This window comes from Myripristis murdjan, chromosome 15 (genome assembly GCF_902150065.1).
Source record: "Myripristis murdjan chromosome 15, fMyrMur1.1, whole genome shotgun sequence".
NCBI lineage: Eukaryota > Metazoa > Chordata > Actinopteri > Holocentriformes > Holocentridae > Myripristis > Myripristis murdjan.
Genome location: NC_043994.1, coordinates 2,644,718 through 2,666,282, shown reverse-complemented (window position 1 = coordinate 2,666,282; position 21,565 = coordinate 2,644,718). Strand labels below are relative to the sequence as shown.

Genomic DNA, 21,565 nt, shown 5'->3' with positions numbered 1-21,565 from the left:
TTTGACATTTTGAATGATCACACTGAACTATCTACAAAGACTTCCATTATAACACCTCTTACAGCTCTTTGGAGTGTGCCTACTGTTATTTCCATTCTTTTGTTTGGAAAATTTCACATTCATTAACTGAGATGGGGTGATGTGAAGGTTGACTGTTGTGCAATGTTTTCTCTAACTAGAATTTGTGATTAAGAAAGCCAAGAGACATTTATCTTTGTTAACACATGTTTACAGTTTACTATACTGGAAATCTTTTGTTTAATAATCTTGCATAATAATCTTGGTATATTTTTGGTGTAATGGTTAGCATCCATCATGTCAGAAGTGGATAACAGTGGCAGTGTTAAAGGGACTAAAAATCACAAACTTGGACTTAATGAAGAATATCAATGTTGGAGCGGCATCTAGTTGTAACCCAGCAAATAGAAAGACAGGCGATTCCAATATAATTTAATTTATTCATGGACATGTAAACTCACAAATCAATCAATGCACAACACAGTTTATGTAGACAGATGGGAATGTTTAGTACACTTCTGCAACACAATCACTCAACCAGCAAACAATGTAAACATCCACTGTATTCCTTCCAGAGTAGCTGGCAGAAACGACGACGACTAAAAGGGCAATTCAGGTCTCAACAAACTAGCGAAAATGCAGGTCAACATACAGCAGACATGAAATAAACTTCAAGTTTGTCCAGCGTCAATTTCCATTAGTTCCCCAAACGAATACATGACAGAGCAGTGCACCAAAATAAATGCGCTGGCTTTTTAACCCTGCTGTGTGCCCATGTAACTTCAGCCTTCAGACTGAAAATTCTATGCATGACACACTATGCCATTTTGAGTTTGGTGACTTGAGGGAAGTGGAACATCTTGGACAACATGAAGCCACTGACATGAAAAAAAATGCAACAATTGCCTTTACAAACGAATATATATTTATTTATTTATTTATAGACATCTTAACTCATTTTGGAAAACTCTTGTTTTTGGAGGAGATGAAAATAACTTTGCATGAATCAAAAAAAAAAAAAAAAAAGAGGGAAATCCAGCAGTAACATACCCCAATAAATAAGGACTGAGCTGTGATTTCAAGGGTAAGTTTACTTTTTGCAATAAAGTGAAGCATTTACAGTCACAGACACTTTTCCATACAAGACCTGTGGACACAGATACAGTACAATACATCTACAGAAGGGGGAGCTGAGATTATTGCTCTGTTCTCTTGGGTGGGGTGTTGAGGAGGAGATGGGTTAGGGGCTGGGAGGGTGACTAAGGACATACCACACCAGTCTCAGTGCCCCCTAAGGTGGAGGGCGGTTGGGTGAAAAGAGTGAGCTGGAAGGAGAAAAAAAAAAAAAAAAAGGAGAGAGGGGGCAGGGTGGGTGTGGTTGGAACCAGAGCATCCCCTTTTGCCCCTCAGTGGCGGGCAGCAGATTCCCTGGGGTAAAACTCGGCCAGGGTGCTCTGTGGAATCCTCTTCAGCATCTCTTTGGGGAAGATTCGCAGCAGCTGCCAACCGATGTCCAGAGTTTCGTACACCGTCCTGTTGTCGTATGGGCCTGAAGGAGACAGCAGGGCAGCGACAGAGGTTATTAACACGTGATACAGGAACCTTTGGTTGCCTTTGGTCATATTGGCTGTTGACTCTATTAAAGTCTCCGGTGAGGATCCATAGAATAATCTCCCAACAAAAAGTGAGCAAGGCTTGTAGCAAAAAACACTACGCCCAAGTTCACCAAGCCACAAAGATGTCCGTAATCTTTCCCTTGTCTACTTCAAAAGTACACTTCAAACAGAATTTTAAGTAAGGTATATGCCAATTTTCCATTGTAACTAAATCAAAAATGACAGCCTCAACTTCATCAGTGTTGTATTTACAAGCAATATTTTCACTGGCAAGTCAAAAGTCACCAGTGTCACGTTGTATTTTTCATGAACATATTTGCTCAATATGAATGAGTAAATTAGAAAGCATATTTTACAAAGTATTAGTCTTTACACAGTGACAAACACATTGAGGTACACTCATCTTTAACTATGTTTTAAAGTGTATTCATACGTATGTGATGAAACGTATGTCACTCATGAAGGATTATGGACATCTGTTTGGTTTGGTGAACTTAGATGTAGTGTTTTTTTTGCTACAGTGACATCTGTAGAAAGATTTCTCTATGGAGCAGCACAGGACTCTTTGGTGGAGTCAACAGCTGATAAGACCCACGATTACCAAAGGGTCCTGTACAAATGAAACCACTTCGAATAGCACTACACTTGTGTTGGGTGAAGTTCAGCTACCTTTGCTATTCAGATTTCAGAGAAGCTAATTTCCAAGATTTCCAACTACAGATATGGTTATAGACATAGTCCCAACTGACTATAACTAATCAATGTTTTGAAACAATTTACGACCAGCAACAGAAAACCGGCATTTATTGTTAAAACTGCTTTGGCTTTTTGTGTATTAGGCGCATTGGTTACATTGCCCAGTATGTTGAGGACTGTTGCTTTGTCCAGTGAATATGCTCGTGCTTTAGTATGTTAACAGGTGCCTATCTATAAGTGAGAAAATCAGAACTTGTTGAAACTCTAAGGTAGCATGACACCATAAATTTTACACACATCTAAACCTGCTAGGCTTGTTTCAGGGACTGGTAAACAGACAAAATTCAACAGAACAAAAACACTTTCAATAGTTGCCCTCCATTGGCTTCAAACATAATTTGTTTTGTGTATGTAAAGACATGTGCAAAGGTGGCCAAATACCTAAAGAGAAATTGTGAATCTGCAGGCCATTAAATGAAAACTAATACTGACTTTGGATTGCTAAAAAGGTCCACCTTAATAATGGCAATACCTCTAGTAACTGAGCATAAAACATTTTAAAACTTAGCAAAGCTTTGTTAACCAAATAATTTAACACATTGCTGCAAAACCTAAATTTTTATGCATTTATTGGTATCTGCTACTTTCATGCAGCATAAGGCTTCATTTGATGCTTCCAATCTTCTGCCTCATTACCTCTAATGAGATCATCGCTGTTTGATACAACCCACAAAGCTTTGTGTAAATTCTGTATCATAATAACGATGGCTAAGACTGGACCAAAAGGCCTTTGAATCATTCATTTAATAATCTCACAGCAGAATGTTTGAGTGCTGGGACAGATCCAATGGTAATAATAGTAATAATACTAATAATGGCAATCATAATTCATTTAAAAATCAGCTTTTAGGACATGAAAGTATGCAACAAAAGGCTAAACTAGCTTATAGGAACTGGGGTGAAAAAAAAAAAAAAAGGGGGACAAATGAAAAGTGTGTAATGTCATTAGAAGGGGTGACTGGGGTGGAATGACTGGAAGGCTTTTTCAAAATTGGATTTTGAATCTGGTTTTTAAGGCTATGAGTATCAGTCATATCTCCGAAGATCCTGTCTGATTCCTGTTGTTGCTACACAGAACAAGACATGTATCAGTGGTTCCCATATAAGGTTGCCTGTATCTGAACTTGAAGAGCACAACACCTTCCCAGCTTCCAGAATTTAGAGTTTGATTCTCTAGTGGACTACCACATTCTAACAATGTATGCAGGCATGGTAATGTCAAGTACTCTGGGAAAGAGCACTAACACCATGGTACATGATAAATGTCCAAATTGCAACAGTGGTATCTGGTTCCACAGTTCTCCTGTCCTGGTAACGGGTTCCATTGTTCACACTATCCTGGTCCAGTTTTGCTTCTAATGGAGGTTGCAATGCAACAGTTCTTATTTGAAAACTAGTGATTTCTTTAAAGGTAAAAAGTAAAATGTATTCAACATTTTCTCTTGCTGTGATGACTTCTTCCACTGCTGAAAAGAGGAAATACAGATATGTATGCATCTACTTACAAAATAATGATAATCAAGCATTGTCTCAAATAAGTTCAAAGGTTCATTTAGTCCATCTGAATTCTCAAATGGCTGCAGTTCCTTCCCTTCATTAACAAATGAAGTATTGTCAAGCAACAAAGTGCCTATACAGCTCAATAATTCCCAGGGACAAACATGACAAAAACACAATGTCCAAAAAATCCTTTGTTAGACCGACTGAGATAATGGAATAGTAGGGATGAAATATTGAAAAGATGGAAAAAACAAACAAACAAACAAAAAAACTAAAATATCTTCCAATTTGGGGTTTGTTTCCCAGTGATTTTGGACCTCCACCAGGTGAAAATTCTGATCTGATTCCTGTAACATATAAAAAGCTCTGCTGTTTTGGTGTTTTTCAGTAGACAACAGTCAATAATACTGGATAACACTAAACTACCTTGGGTTTTCAGGGTTAATACTTATGAGAAATCTGTAAAATTGTTAACTACTGCAGTACAAGCACACTTTGGTAGCACTTTATTTGGACTGTCCAATGTTCCTATTCAACTTAGTTTAAACTTTGCATCAACCTAACCCTAACGTTAAGTCAACTGATGCTAAGTTCAGTATTTACATTGGACATGGTGGTATGAAAGGATCTACATTAACTCATTTTTGAAACTCAGTTGATAAAAGTTATAACCATGTTGAATATTCACATTGGACAGGCCAAATAAAGTGTGGCTCACATTTTTAGTGCAGACATAGGAGGGCTCTGTGTGACAGTAGGGGAAAAAGGTCACTTAGAGTCTTGACACATGAAAATAAAATCACACGCCATCAAAGCAGTGGAGTGTGTCAGTGGTCCAGGTCAGGTGACTAATTCTTCCCACTTAATGGTGTGAAAAGCCTGCCAACACAGTCATTCATTTTGCTTACAAAATCCTCCATCCCCCTGGGAATAGCAATGCTCTTGCCTTTGCCCCATTTTCACCTTTTGATTTTCTTTGTAATCACCATGCCATTGATCTGGCAATCCAACAGGCCTCCCCCTTCCCCGACAGTGACCTGGTTTGTTCTGGATTTTAACATTGTCTTACCCTGAGCGATGAAGTTCTTCTCAAACTTCTGCAGGAACTCGAGGTAGAGCAGATCATCTGAGGTGAGGGCCTCCTCTCCCACCACTGCCTTCATGGCCTGGACGTCCTTGCCAATGGCATAGCAGGCATACTGGCAAAAAGCGGGAGAGAGACGGAAAGAAAGTTTAAGAATCTGTACTGGATCCATTTCAAGGAAGGTGTACACACTACCAGGCCTGAAGCTGCATTCACGACATACTGGCCACAAACTAAAGGGAAAGAGATTACAGCTCATTTGCATAACTTTGAAGCATTCATGTGTTTAATCATGTGTTAGTCATTTTGACTATAAAATGTTTTAAAATAAAAACAAATGTCTATTACAAGTTTCCAGAGCTCAATGTCACGCACTATATTAAACACAATTTGTGACACCATGAGGGAGATAAAGATTTCTGGAAACATCTCTGAATAGTTTTTCCCAATCAACAGCTCATATTTATGGTACAACTGATGTGACGAGAACACTGCAAATCATAGTTACCAAAAGTAAAGCATTTCATGAGCTAACACTAATCAGAAGTTGTGTCTTGGTTACTAGCTCCATGGTCACCAAACATCTATAATGTCACCAGCTTGACCATCTATCTTGAATAATTCATAGACTTGGTTTATTAGATTTGACACCTATAGGATGCATTATTCAAGTATGGAAGGCCAGAAATGTTACCAGCTGGTTGGACACATCAGCATGGTCCTTCCTGGTCATCCCTTCACCAATGGCAGACTTCATCAGACGGGACAGAGAGGGCAGCACATTGATCGGTGGGTAGATCTGAAAGAATAATATGGGATGATCGCCATTGAAAATGTGAAATGAGAAAAGAACGAACTCTAGCTATGACAGTCTGGTCTGTTGTAGGAGTAACAGTTTATTGGAACTTGCAAAGACAGAAGCCAGCTTGCATCGTGCACAACAGCAGAAGGCTGAAATATGAGTTAAATAAATACAAAAACATACAAACTTACTTTAGATAAAAAAAGGCAAAAGTACGAATCACAGTTCAATATGGATAAAAGTCTTTTTTCTTTCTTTTTTTTTTTTAAAGCAACCTAGTGGGAAATTTAAGGGAAAATGAGATTTCAAGGAGGCTGAGGAGGCACACAAGGTTCAGTTACCGTTTTTGACCCCAAATTTGAGCAACACTGCTTCAAAAGGAAAATCTTACTGGAAAAGGGTCCAGAGTCAATAACTTATGAACAATTACCTGTCTGTTGTGCAGCTGCCTATCAACGTAGACCTGACCCTCGGTGATGTACCCCGTCAGATCAGGAATTGGATGGGTGATGTCTGATAGAGACAATAAACACATTTATTCCACATCCAATGCATTTTATCACACCATATGCAACAAATAATCTACACAGGTACATCAAGCATTGGTCAATTACATTGAAATAATGAAACACCAAAGAACTAGTCTCTATCACTTATACATAATGTGTGCTCTTTCATTATCATACTTGAGTTCATGTTCATCACAATGAAAGATGTTCATAGCTTGTGAAAACATTCAAAATAGATTTAGTCAATTTTACCATCCCAGAAGTCTAGTGATTTGGCAAGTATTAAACCAGTATTAAACCAGGGACAATGCTAAACAGAATTTGTATTAGTGTCCTAGTTTAAAAGTCTTTGCTCTAAAGAGCCCTAAATTTAGCGGCTGGAAACACCGGCGGTGTTTAATAAAAGCATTCACCTGCCTGTGGTACTGCAGTGGGGAACTCCCGTTCAAAATATATAGGAGGAGGTTCTTTAGACATGTTGCTATGGTAACCGAAGGCATCAAAAATGTCTCCCTCTATCCATTTCTGTCCATTCAGATGCCTACACTAGACACCAGTGACTCATCCAAGCCTACGAATCACCTAAGAAACTCAGCCATTTGGGACAGAAAATGAAATATATCCCTCATGTTAACAAAAACCCCTATCAAAGAGATAGGACTGAAAACCTATCAAAGCGCAAATGTTTACTATGGGATATAACCTGTACCGATTAACCCAAGAACAAATTTCTGGCAAAACACCTAATAAAAACTTATTTTTTGGTATATGTGCTTGTAGTAAAGTACCAGTGGAAATAAAAAACCTCCATGTATCTAAAGGTCTTCTTAAACCCCTATAACAAGCCCTACATGACATGAAGTGACAAACCAATTTTAAAAACCGTGGGTTAGTAGAAACACACACACAAAAAATAAACAAATAAATAAATAAAAATACAAACATAACACTATTACACTATTTTTAAAATGTAGACAACGCATGCATTTTTTGTAATACATGTGCTATAATGACTGAAAATCTTATCTCAGTCCAGCTCAAGGCACAAAAAGCCTTCATTCTATGACTGTTGCTCTGACCATCGTTGGGCATGGTGAGGATGGGGATCTGAGTGATGGAACCACTTCTGCCTTCCACTCGGCCAGCACGCTCATAGATGGTGGCCAAATCGGTGTACATGTAGCCAGGGAAGCCACGACGGCCCGGCACCTCCTCTCTGGCAGCAGACACCTACAGATAAACAAAGACAGGCATTGCAAGGCATATTAACCTTAAATGGAAAATAGCTACTCCTGGTACCATTTCAGAGCATGTTGTGATGTTATTTTATGAATCTCCAAAGAGATTTTCGGGTCAAGCGGTTGTTCAGAGGAGGCTGGCAGAGATGGCTACCCAATGAAAAAAGCTGATCTGTGGCAGAGTTTGCTCTGCGGTTCTTTTATAATTAGGACTGATTTCAAACTCCGAACACCAAGACATCAATTCAAACTTAAGCCTTTTTCTTGAAATATCTTTTAACCTATAATTTAACCAATCAACACTGAATTAAAAAAAAAAAAATCTACTAAGCCACATTTACTGTTGGAGATTTATAGACATGAGTGGTTAATCTATCTAGCTGCCTCAGTGTCTTTCAGAAGAGGCAAACAGCAGGTGGAGATGTTACCATTTTGTCATTAGGTCCTCTAAAAAAAAAAAAAATTACAAAAAGCAAATCGTTGTTCCAATGGTCCAGTGAATTCAGAGGAGGGAAACAAAATGCATCCCATTCATCCTTGGATGCAAAGGTTGATGAGTGGGCCAAACACTTGTAAGCTGTGGATTCAATGCAAAACTCAACCTTCGAGCACGTGAATGGGAACTGAAGTTAAATGTTAATGTCCTCCTGGCTCTTTGTGAGCTGTGAAATCCCCAACGAGATGCCTGAGTCTTAGCTGAGTCTTTATTAGTGCAGCACACGTGCCAAGGTTATGGACAGCAAATGCAAGAAGGGAAACGCTCTTTCACATGCACATACACCTTTTTAAAACCTGCATTGTGCTGCCAGCATATTGAGACAGCAAACAGTCAAACATAAAAGGATTATTATAGAGACATAAAAGAGAGAGTTGAGAGGGCATGACTCCTCGCCATAAAGAGAAAGATAAAGGATGGCGGTGGGGAGGGGGGAAAAAAAAACTCTTCTTTTAGAGCCAAGCTGAAGAGAATAATGAAGTTAAGGTATTTCCTACAAGGCTGAAGAACACGTTATCCTCCCTTTCAGCAAAGGACACAAGACATTAGTGAGTCTATCGCCTATCTGTAGAGTCCTCCAGGTTCTGGCACTGGTGTAGATTATGTTGACACAATAGTTTTGGTTGCAATTAGAATGTAGCAACAACTGTAACGAGCAACAGCTTGATTCTTCTGAGATAACTGTGTCTCAGCTGCATTAAACAGAGCATATTACTGGATCTATGGGCTTTGTGTTGGGGATCTAGTATTTTCTGAAATCTGCTCTTGCTTCTCATCAATCTGATGAATTCCTGTGAAAGGCTTGAGGAAAAACTGAAATTAAGACTGTTCTACAAGGGATGCTTTTGTGCAAAAATGTAATATAGGTTGTAGAGATTGATGGTCTAATGTTACTCAAACCAGAGTGAATTATTCCATCCAGCCCCATTTAGTTTCCACATTCATTAACAACCAGTACATGTGGTATTGTAGACAGGGTTTGAATGTTTGAAGTAACAAGTGATATTATTTCAGATGTGCCTTCAGAAAAAACAGAGGACAGGATGAGAGCAATGGTATAAAAGTCACTTATGAAGAATCTAACCCATCAATTCAGAACCTATTAATTTGCCAAGCTCGCACAGAGCCAGCAGCTCAAAACTTGATACAGTATATCATCACAGTGAGTACTTCCAATAGACGACATGATGCCAAAGTACAAAGTATATTCCTGTGCTTTAAACATTCCCTGATAACAAGACAGCCATGTTCAGTCATTCATACAGCCACATAACAAATGGCCTCTGCTCATGTATCATATTGGTTCAAATACTATAGACTAAATAAATGTTACAGGATGACCTTTTTCTACCTTTTACTATATGTATTGTATTTTTCCTCTGCTGCCTCCCAATCTTATTCATTAAACCAAGGTCATGGTACGTCTGTGGGTTTTCACAACCTCAGAACCAGTCAAATCGAACAGAACTTTGATCATTTCCCTCTGACATTCAAAGCAAAGTCACGCCTATGGCAAAGGACAGGAAGTCCCCAACTTGATACAACTACAATTGATAGTTTGGTCTTTATCCACTCAGCCTCATGCTATTCAAAATTACTGCCCAATCGAATTTTGGTTGGCTGATAAAGGACCATCTCAGGGCTTTCACAGATATATTGGAATTGGCGTACACAATTTCCGTTATGCATCAATATGAAAACTTTTTTACATAATGCAGAAAATGATGCTGGAGGTGATGGTGTCATCACGTAGTTTGTCCAGCAGAGCAGACTTCAACTGGATTGTTTACAATGTCAGCACTGTCTGCAGCACATGTAGCAGCCTGCATCACAGTTAAACAATGACCCCATCATTAATGATGCAACTAATAATGCAACAGTAACTTAAGTAAATTAAGCCTAATGTGTGAGCGTCTTAGCCCATTCTGCCTATAACACTACATTGTAACATTAATAGGAGTATAACTAACTGTAACATTACATGTATTCACCCCAAACCATTTTGTTCAGGACTTGGTTCACCCCCACAACTGACCAATTCCAGATGTTGCATTTAAAATATAAAAGTCTGGTCTTCCACTGTTTAAAGTTTCCAGTTACTCTTCTGTTATCTCTCCATTTAAAGAAATGCTCATCTTAAAAATGCTAAGCTTAAAATGCAACGTTCTTTCCTCTATCACCTACAGATAGCCGAAAAATGACCTCAAATGGGCAGTAAGGTGTGGGACTACTTCTGCAAAGATGCTGATGTGGTTGGCAACACCTGCAGAATAAAGATGAGCCAGGGATCTAGCAAATCCAGTCAAAATAATACCACAAATTTGTGGTCTTACCTGAAAGTGAGCCACAAAGACGTCAATACAGAGGCTGAGACACACTGCCACAGATGTTTGACAAATTAACTAAATAGGGCCCAAAATTTCTGGATGTTGGGACACTGGAAGTTGGTGAGGGAGACGACTGCTACAGACATACAACTATACTCCATCATTTCAGGTGTTGGTTTTAAAAGGCTTTTAACTGCTGTAGAGCCCAGATACACCATAAAAATCAGCAAAGCTCTACTGCAAAGAGAAGCTGCCTGAAGTGCATGGCAAAGTGGTGGAAAAAAAAAAATCAAACAGCTTCTCTCTGTTGAAAATGCTGGAGACATTGCATTCACAGCAACAACTACTGGTCAGGGGCCACTGTGGCACTGATGAGCTTGACTGCTCATTTTACCAACAAGTTGTACTTGTTGATAAAATGTCATACACTGTGACTCCAATGGAGGAGAGCACTCTGGAAGTCAGATGTTCTTGTCTCATGGGTCATACCTACAACTTAAGTAGAGCAGTGCTATTTTGAGTCACTGGGTCCAAACAAAAGGGGAATCCAAAACCACAAGAAGAAAATTCTGGACAGTCTGAAGAGAAGCTCTGCAGCCACGGAAGAAAGAAGAGAAGTGGTTTTGTCCTGCATTTTGGATCCTCAATACAAGCAGCGCTCTCTGTCAGACAACAATAAGCCCTGCTAAAACCTGGCTCCTGGAAGAGGCAGAAAAAGTAAGCAGCAGCAGCCACAGCACTGAGGCAAGCAACAGCACTGCAGCCAACAACAGGGAAGGGCCAGTCTCAGAGCCATTTTTCAAGAAATTAACTATGATAATCCAGATAAAAAGTCATCTAATTTTTAGTATTGTCATCATCATCGTCAGGTGATCCTCTACAATGGTGGAAGCAGAACAGTGGCCATTTTCAGAAGCTGTGTCCAGGCAGTTCCTGACTCCTCCACTCGCCTCTGTCCCCAGTGAGAGGGGTTTTAGCACAACGGGGAACATTTATGAGGAGCTCCTGGGTGGGTATAAATGCAGAGAAGCTTTGGTTCTTGTTTTATAACCTAGTCCTAATTGGGGGGACTCTCAGCACAACTGTTTGACTTCAGGGTACTTGGATTATGTTGCACAAACTGTTTGGGGTTAATTTCTCATCAATTTCTGCCCTTATCCAGTTCCACCCAGCCACTTCAGTTCTTTTGGGAAGGAGATACACAGCAGTGCGAGCAACACAGCAGCGCTAGTAATGCTGCTCTGTGTAAGGTGTGCATACAAATTTCACTGGGTCTTCAACTGATTTAAGGAGTCAACTATGACTACATTTCAATTTTTGAGTAAACTATTCCTTTAAGGCTAGGTAATGATGGTGGACAAACTGGACAATTTTCCAACTATGAAGTCACAGAATGTAACACAAATTGCTCTATAAGTTGACATTTTACACCACGCCTGCTAATTAAGCATGTTACCATAGCTAGGTAGCAGGTCCTAACTAAGTTGTGTTAATTGAAAAGAAACAGGAAACAGCTGAAAATGACTTCAGAGCCATCTTACCGTTGACTTCAATGATGGATGCAATCACTGCTAGGTTTTGTTTTTGAGACAACATCTATACTCTTACAGCAATGTTGTAGAGAACTGAAAAGCTTTGAATGACTTGTAATCAGCTTCTCCACTGTGTCCTTGCCAGAACCACTTTTCAGAGCAAATTCATATTGGGAACAAGGTAGCATGGAGATCTGACCGGCTGGAACTTTCAATGTGAATGAACGGGAATATATGGGAATTAACGGACATTAACAGGAATAAACTGGAAATTTGCAAATTTGCAGGTTAGCCTATAACAGGGAACTTAAATGTAGTTGAAAAAACATCTTGCAGCATAATCTTGGAGATTATAAAATTAATGCAAATTCAGTTGAATTTCTACCCCACACTGTGGATTGTGCATCTCTAGAGTCCTGCACACAGTGGCAGGACGACTGAAGTCACATTGCTGCATTTGAGCATCCAGTCAAGTAAGTTTTAATGATATTTGATCTATGGTATTGAAGTTTAGCTAGCAAAAAACTGTGTTCATACAGTCACCATTTAAGAGGCTATCTATCATGGTGCCAGCTACTTAAACTGTGATGCTGGTTCTTCTGCCCTCTGCTAACCAGTTTTCTGTTTTCATACAAGAACACAGCTTATAGTTTGATGTAGCAAGCTGACTGAGGAGTGCTCATCTATTCATCTAGCCTTTCTATTTCTTTATCCAGCATCAGTTGTAAAGGACTGAGGAAAAATGCAGAAAAATGCATAAGCCAGGGGCTCGAGAAGCTTGAGAGAAAAAGCTTTCATTGACCAACAAAAAAACATTTATGTTTTTTGAAACAAGGTAGCATGAAAATCTGACCGGCTGTGAATGGCTAGTGACAGCCAAAAATGTTCAGCCATGTCTTTCAGTGGATCGCTGATTGTGTTGTCCTCAGTGGAAATAAGCAGAATCGATTTAAGTGGCAAATAAATCAAAGTCAAAAATGTCTTTTCTTTTTTTTAAAATTTGTATTAGTTTGCATGCATGCCTGTTTATGACAAAACAAAATTTCCGAAATTCCCCAGCTTAACTTCCCTTCGAAAATTTACGGAAAGTTTCCGGAAATTTACCGGAAATTTTCCGACCCTTCGCAACCCTGATACTCACATATATACACACATATGTAGCCATTTCAAAACAGGAAGTTGCACAAATGGACAACTATGTGTTGGATTTTTAAAAAACTGAGAAAGGCAACCAGTCTGTTGGAGTTAAGAGATATTATTTTGTCATCTTACCTCTCTCAAAGCCTCAGCGTAGGAGCTCATGTCAGTCAGGATGACGAGGACATGCTTCTCACACTGGTACGCCAGGTATTCTGCGGTAGTCAGTGCCAGGCGAGGGGTGATGATGCGTTCAATGCTGATTGGAGGAAAAAACAAGGATGTTAAGCTACAGTGCAGTCATCCAGTGTGAAATAAACAGCCAATTAACAAAAAATGGATGAGTTACTATAAAAGATGCATTCTTGCATTTTTATTTCCAAATCTTCAATCGTTTATTTGTCCTGTCTAATATCGCAGTTTCATTCTTTGCATATATGAGACAAACGTCTTGATTTCTTCCTCCACCTGTCCACTTGTACCTGTTGATGTTAACACCACTCACCATGAGATCAGTTCTGTCTGAGGTCAGGTCAAAAAGCAACCGGTCATTTAATTTAATCCTTTGCATATACCTGGTTTTTATTTGAGTAATGTGTTTTGTCGTAAAAATGTGTTTTCATTACAAATGGTCATATTTCTGGGTCGCCCCAGTGGCTCACCATACAGAGCGTGCACCATGTAATACTAAGGCTAAGCAGCAGCGGCCTGGGCTTGAATGTGGCCCAGACTCTTTTCTACATGTCATCCTTCCTGTCTGCCCTGTCTTTTCTGTCATACTCAAAAACAACAACAATAATAAGATTAACAATAATAATAATTATTATTATTATCATGTTTCTTTTTATTCAACATTTGCCGTTTCCAACAAGCAGTTTTTATTCGTACACAAAAATTCTTATTAAAAAAATGTCGACGGAAACATGTTGACTGAATAGCCCAACACACAAAATTAGAAGCAGCTAGGCTAACTGCTGCTCTCATTTCATAAGAAATCTGCTGACAGATTCTTACGTGGGGTCGTTGGCCAGGTTCAAGAAGAGACAGACATTGTCCATGGAGCCATTTTCTTCAAAATCAGACTTGAAGAAGCGGGCAGTCTCCATGTTGACCTGAGGGACAAATAGTACAATACAACACAGAACAGTTTCTCAGCACAGGTGAAGGCTTTGGGCCATTCTGACAAAGCCTAACCATAACACCTCCATCCAGGGACAAAAACCATTTTGCCTTTCAAATACCACAATGCAACAGAACACATTCAATACCTGTGTTGCAGGGTAGCAAACAACATTCTGAAGCCAGCCCTACACTCTGCGTAAACATATAGTATATTATATGTAAACACTTTTTAGCATTAATCAGATGTTTTGCTGTGACTAACCACCCTATTTACAGTGTTATTTTCTTCAGTAAAAATGCATAACCATGTGTAGCCACAGTGAAATCCCTATTCACACCACTCCTCTAATATGCAGTGCATTTCAACTCTCCTGCTCAACTTACCACAATGGGGTGTGAAATGGCAGGGAAATGAAAGAGGGATGGATTAGGGCTTGGCATGTGTGTATGTGTGTGTTTACTACAGGTCGCCCTGTCACAGTTGGGGCATTAGAATAGACAGAAGGAGCAGCTGACAGCGAGAGAACTTGATACTGCTGGGATGATAGCATTAAAGGGCCTGTTGAATTAGTAGCCTGTCTGCATGGCCAGGGGATCTGCTCAGAGGTGCAGAAGTAAAAAGAGGGACTTAAATGTTAAATCACTTGGTGAATGGACAAGAGAAGGGGAGGGGAAGAGGGGACAGGGTGTCACATCAGGGTTAAGAGGGAGGGATTAGTGTCATCGAAGTAAAAAAAGAAAGAAAGAAAGAAAGATAAAGTGTCTAATGAAAGTTACGGTTTGCTCACTCACCCCCATGGCTGCAAAAACAATGGCAAAGTTCTCGGCGCTGTAGTCCATCACATCTTTGGACTTCTGCACCAGGCCAGCCTGCCGACAGATCTGGGCAGCAATCTGAGAGCAAGGAAATACAAAGTTAGAATGTCACTGACACAAAGTTAGGGTGTCTCAATGTTGACATGGTAGAAAGGCAGCTAAAAAGCAATGCTTTTTCAAAAAACATCAACAAACACTGCAAATGTCAAGTAGGAGCATGATGCATGTCAGAAAATGAACATTCAGTTTCATGTCTACATTCCTTATGAGTGACTGTGAAATAAGGCTTAATGATATGATTGATAAAAAAAATCATATTGCATTGAATTTTACAAAAATTGTGATATGATTTTAGTAGGAATGATCATTTTTGCATTACAATTTTCATTTTCACTGAAAAAGCTATACTGAAGAATGAAGAATACATTTATGACGATGTTTTGCCACACATTTTACCTTTAACAAAAAACTGCAACTCCTACAATTTGGAAACTGCACTTGGCCATACTGTGATTTCAATAATGTTTTGATCAATTGTTCAGCTCTGCTGTGAAAGTACATGAATGAGAGTTCAGAAACCTGCTGATGGACAATATTTTGTGCCATACAAAACAGAGTAATATACAAAAAGAATTTGTAACATTACAAGTATTCCAGATTCCCAAATGTTTTAATCTTAGCAAGATTAGGAAGAAAAAGCTTCCGAAACAGAGTTTAGACTGTAGAACAGTAAAACTATCTACAAATGGAAATATTCATGCATATTTACATGAAATCCAAACAGGAAGTATTATTAAAATCAATTCAGGCTTCCTTTTAATAAACAATAAAGGCTTCTTATTAACAAAAAAAATGTATTATTGATCAACTACACAATATGTGACAAAAGAAATATATCAAAGGTGAACATTACTGATCAGCAATAGAAAGACTAATACTGGCAAACAGAACACATCAGTCTAACCCTATCAGCATTGTGTGCTCCTGCATGATTAGCGTCTAGGAGGGAGGAATTTCACGCTTATCACTTAATGTAATGGCCAGTGTGTGTTGATTCAGCCTGACCTCTCATTGCACCCTGGGCCCAGACACCTGGCCCATGTAAGTGACTGCTACACCAGTGACCTCCATGACATCTGGTTAATGAAAACGACAAGCTGGGTTTTCATACTACCCTGGCGGCACGACAAGTGGGCCGCCATCATTAGGCAGACAAGGCGTGCCCTTGTTTGGCTACATTTACAGTAGGACGAGGCGGTGATGTGTTGTCCCATTCATCTCCCTCTTTTGATCATGTATTTTCAAACCAGGGAAGGGAATGGGGTTGACAGACTTCATTTATGCTCAGAATGTACTTGCTGATTAAAGAAAGTGATGCTTAATTCACTGAGATACCAGTTAAAGTAAACCGTCTTGATTCTGGGACAAAGGAGTCACCTCAAGTTTCTCCATAGTCAAACTGGCTCTGACCACTAGCACAAACATTGTGAAGAGATGGAGAAAAAGGGGGGTGGGGGAAATCAAAAGACTGTAGGGTCATCCACTGTTTAGACTTATAAGGTCATGACAAGACTGTTTGCAAACACTGGAGGGAGGACAGCCAGCTCAGGCATTAAGAGCCCCACAGTTTGGCCTACTGTCCCCATATTAGTAAGAGCCATTCACAGAATTGCCTCCTTCTGCTTGTTACCTTTGTATTATTGAATTAATTTGGTAATCAGTTCTCCCCCAGGGTCTCATGAGGCAGTTCTCTCTGGCTACATCCACACAGAGCCACAAGCTCTTCTTTCCATTTCAACCTTGCACCCACTCAAAAACTGTTTTGGGTCACTGAAAACGTAACTTTTGAAAAACACTCTCCGGAGTGAAATTTTTTTAAAACACTGTTTTCCCTTTGTTGCATGGACAGTGAAAAGAAACAATCTCAGTTTGCTTCTTTGCACATGTTAACCAAGAGATGCTGACCTCACACAGGTACCATTTTGATGCTATGATGCAGTTATTTTGAATAACTCATCTGTGACTTTTAGGAGGAGCTCAACCTCCTCCTCTGTCCATATAACCCAGCCAGCCCTTGTTTTTAATCATTCCTTTTATTCCAGTTATCATTCATAATAACAATATAATAATACTACAGATCAAAGAGCTCTGGTATTGGTAGATATAAAAATTGAGGTATCAGAATCAGATCAGAACTTAAAAAATCTGGATCGATACATCTCTAATTACAATCGTAATTCTTGTTCACATTTTGAAAACAATTGAATACTGGTGACTGTTCAGAGTCAAACAAATATAGATGCAGTGTCTCAATATAGTCTTGTCACTTTTGTCAAGGTGCTATAGTTTTGACAGTAATGAGAACTTGAGAATATGGTTTTGGCATTGTGTGACTGTAACAGCACTTACATTTTGTCCCTGAGCAGTGAAATGTAAAGGATTGAGTGACTGAGGAGGTCAATATGGGTTTCTAAATGCTCTTTCTAGCTTAAGAGGATCAAGAACAGACAACGGCCTTTCATTCTAGAAATCTCAATTTACTGTGAGTGCCACAGCAGATTGAATCAATTTTGTTTCCTCAAATACAATGAAGGTTCCTCTGTGGCCACTCTTTTTTGCCTTGGGACCCTTTCTGAAGCTGTCCTACTTAAACTGTCATATTGTGAAAAAACCTCCTTGACACAGGAGTTTCTTCCATGCCTTGAATCCCCCCCAAAAATTGATCATTCTTAGCCTTTAAGTAGGACCAGAATTTCCACTTGGCCAAGATAAAATTGTATGAGCTGCACAGTTGTCTTTGACAAATACTAAACCAGATATCTTATTGGAGCAGTGAATGGTGCACGAATACAATTTGTGCAGCTACAGGTTTGGTCGAAGGTGTTTGAGGAGGTGAAGTATCATTTCTATATGCAAACACAGAAAGGAAGCAGAACTCAAAACAGCAGTCACTTGACACTGACTCAAAACACTTGACATTCAAGGACATCCTGACTCACATCAATGTTAAACATTTCCACTTTGAAACAACCACATACACAAAACCAAGAATATCTTAAAGGTCTTCATATATTCCCACACAAAAATGGACCATTCCACGATTAGAATTTAGAACTGAGTGGAAAAAATATTTTATATCATATCAAACTTAAGATTGCAATCATATAAAAATGTGACTAAGCCAAATCTGACAGCACTGCCCATCTGTTTAATGTTTACTAAGATATCTACTGATATGTCCATGCCTTTTGTAATTCCCCATGACTGTAATACCCCATTTTCTTGTTTAAATGACTCTACAATTGCTAGACATCAGCTTGTCCTGAATGCAGCAGCAAAGCTTTGGACCAAGACCAAACGTAGTGCACACATCCTTATAGATATTAGATATGTTATACACCTTTGTTTACCCGAGAGGGCATCCATCTTTCTGATCTGACACAGTAAACACTGTGCTGTTGAAATTTTATAGGTAATACTCTGATGCCCTGTTCCTCTGAAGGCAGCATCTAGCTATGCTACAAAATATCCAGCTACAGAAAGCTGACTGAAACACTGGAGTAATCTAGTGTCATTTGTATAAACTGTCAGGTTTCAGAATGTTGCGGACCATTCGTCTTGACATTCTTCTGAAAGAAGCTGGAAGTTTCAACTTGTCACATTGTGAATCTTAAGTGTAAACTCAGCTTTAGCATTCAGTTGAATCCAGTTTAAACATTTTAACAATTTTCAGCTCTCCATGGCATGACTCCCTACTACATTTCTGAAACTTACGCAAACTCCTGACACAAACCTCACATCTGCTCAGACCTGCGCCCCAAAAGCTTTTAACTGTGTCATGGTCAAGACTAAACACAGCATCTGAGCGGAACAGACTAGCACACAAAAAGAACTCTCACATATCACAGAATTGGGATGTATTTTACTCTGGCAATTGCCACCCTAAGTTTGGGAAATGCTGCAATAATCAAATACGGATGGACGAATGCCTCAATTATCAATGATTCCATGAGCTACACTTTATCCAATCTGAGCCGCTATTCTTACTCTGCAGTATCAACTATTAATTTTGGAATAATTCATTTGAAAAAAGGGGCAACAGTTTATTAATGCTGTGTTCATTTGTCTCTTAATAATTAATTTCTGCATTGGGAAATACGGATACTTTTTTTCTTTTTTTCTGGTATTGCCTAATATCTGATGGCAGTATTGACATTGTTGTCCCTCGCAAAATATTAAGCAAAAGGAGAACAGATCACGAGTTAAAGTGGTATGTAATCAGAGAGGAGCCTACTGCAACAAAACATTCTGGATGCAGGTTGTGAAGCCTGCTCTTCTTGTATTAATTTATGTTGTGTTACGGTGTTCAGAGTTGTTCATGGGATTTGAGAGAGAAAATATTAAGAAAATATGGTCTGGTCTCACCTCATTGTGGGGCAGCCCAGCAGCAGAAAAAATAGGGATCTTCTGTCCTCTGGCAATACTGTTCATGCCATCGATGGCTGAGATGCCAGTCTGGATCATCTCCTCAGGGTAGATGCGGCACTGGGGATTGATGGGCTGGCCTGAATGACACAAAAAGGGGCGGAAAAGTTTTACCTAGGGACTGCTACAGTAAAAAAAAAAAAAACAAGACCTTTCCCTTGTTGATCTGTAAGTAAACACAGCAAGCAAATGCCAATTCACATTCCATAAAGCATTGTTCTATCTGTCCATTGTGGGGGGATTGTAAGGTCAAAACCAGAGATGAAAGGGTCTAATTTGGACATGGCCTTCCTGCAAACCCTCTATCCTTTAAAAAAAAAAAAAATATTCTTTGTGACTGAAAAACCACAGCAATGAACTGCCTACAGTGAAAGATATAGAGGAAAACAACAGGGCTTTGAAAAGGCCTGGGAGAAGACATGAGCTTGGGGGCTTGTGATCAGCGAAATGAGTAACTGAAAGGAACTCATGCCTTTCTTTATTCCAATGGCACATTAATCCAAGGTTCTAATGCACAGGCTAAGACACAGGACTGGATGCCAAATGAAAGCATACTATCAGGGCTGTAGTAAGGAGTTCCTTAGTCAAACACAAGTCACATCCTAGACCTGATGCAATCCAGTCTAATTAAAGTGCAGACCAAGTCAAGACCAGATACAAAGGGAGCTGACACCATGTCAAGATTAAGACTAGAGCCAATCGAGTCAAAGTCAAGAACCAAAATAGGCAATAAATGGTATACACATCTTTCCAAACGTAACAATTATTAGGGATCCAACCATGTATTGCTGGAACCCTGTTGTTTTTGATGAGATTCTTCTCCCTTTGCCCTAAAAGTATCTGGATCTCAGACACCATGAGAGCTACAGCGACCGACCATGTCAGAAGACTGAACATCTCACCCACTGCTTAGGCTACAAAAATTTCATCAATTGACCAAATGGTGGCACTAAAGTATTTTACATTAACTTTTACATTAAATTTACATTAACAAATCTGTTAATTGTAATCTTTCAGTCAGGCTTAAGCATTTCTGCCTGAATAGATTTTCTGCCATTTTAAAGTTTTGCCCAAAACATTTTTTTCCCACTATTCCTGGGTCTTTAATAACATTAAAAGAACATTATGATAACTGATAGGCCCACTGGTTTGATTTTATTAGAAAAATGAATATTAGGCGCCCCAATGGCTCACCGGACAAGCGTGCGCACCATGTGCTAAGGCTGAGTCCTGATCACAGCATCCTGGGTTCGAATGCGACCTCAGGCCATTTGCTGCGTATCATCCCTTCTCTCTTCCTTGCCTTTCCTGTCTCTCTCTACTATGCCTGTCAAGTAAGGCAAAGATGCCAACAAAATAATCTTAAAAAAAAAAAAAAAAATTAATGAAACATGGTGTTGAGGCCAAAATTAATCTTGGTTAACCTCAAGATATACTTTAAATATACTTTATTTATTTATTACTTTATTTGAAAAAAGGTGCTTGAATGAATTGGTTTATGAGAACATAATATTGTTTGTATTGTATGTATTATAGACTAAGTTCAGAAGGAATCATTTTGTTTGTTTGTTGTGGGACAGTTTTTTGACTGCAAAGGGCAGATCACTCGATGTTATATACGTTTATAAGTTTTTGTAACGGTATAATCTGCTAAGTTTTTTTTTTTTTTTTTGTTATTAATAAATTGCATCGAAGTGACACTCGTTCCACGACTGTCCTTTGTGCTTGACTGCGTGTTCCTGACCCACTCATTAGCGGCTCCTGGAAATTTGAAAGAAGCCGCAACACATGGGTTCAAGATTGGCTATAAGTCGAATCAACCCAAAGTTAAACATGCATATGGAGGACAGTTCATTGAATATACCCACCAACACAAATTTCGCACAAAAACATTCAAAGGACATGTCCAAGTCAACTCAAAAAGTATGATTACGACTGGCACTTTGTTGTGGTTTATTACCATAGGTATTACACTTAAATTATAAACAAAATAAAATAAAATTACCTCCATTGCTAAGGAGTGATTCTTTTGACTGACTGGGATCAAATAAATCATTTCTTTCAATTCAGTTGATTAAACTACAAGCATACTCAAACAAAACAACTTCATTTCTCAATGTTTCTATA

At 39.1% G+C, this 21,565-nt stretch overlaps 1 protein-coding gene across 1 annotated transcript in view; it reads right to left on the bottom strand.

Moving 5' to 3' along the window:
• Nucleotides 1-438: 438 nt before the first annotated feature.
• Nucleotides 439-21,565, bottom strand: part of atp6v1ba (ATPase, H+ transporting, lysosomal, V1 subunit B, member a) — a 40,962-nt gene continuing 19,835 nt past the window's right edge. The window contains exons 6-14 of the mRNA XM_030070273.1: nucleotides 19,379-19,518; nucleotides 14,930-15,031; nucleotides 14,030-14,127; nucleotides 13,151-13,274; nucleotides 7,365-7,515; nucleotides 6,207-6,289; nucleotides 5,669-5,773; nucleotides 4,960-5,089; nucleotides 439-1,567 (exon numbers count right to left, since the gene is read on the bottom strand). Coding sequence (XP_029926133.1) covers nucleotides 1,425-1,567; nucleotides 4,960-5,089; nucleotides 5,669-5,773; nucleotides 6,207-6,289; nucleotides 7,365-7,515; nucleotides 13,151-13,274; nucleotides 14,030-14,127; nucleotides 14,930-15,031; nucleotides 19,379-19,518 — 1,076 coding nt within the window. The 3' untranslated portion in view covers nucleotides 439-1,424. The remainder of the gene's footprint in view (nucleotides 1,568-4,959; nucleotides 5,090-5,668; nucleotides 5,774-6,206; nucleotides 6,290-7,364; nucleotides 7,516-13,150; nucleotides 13,275-14,029; nucleotides 14,128-14,929; nucleotides 15,032-19,378; nucleotides 19,519-21,565) is intronic.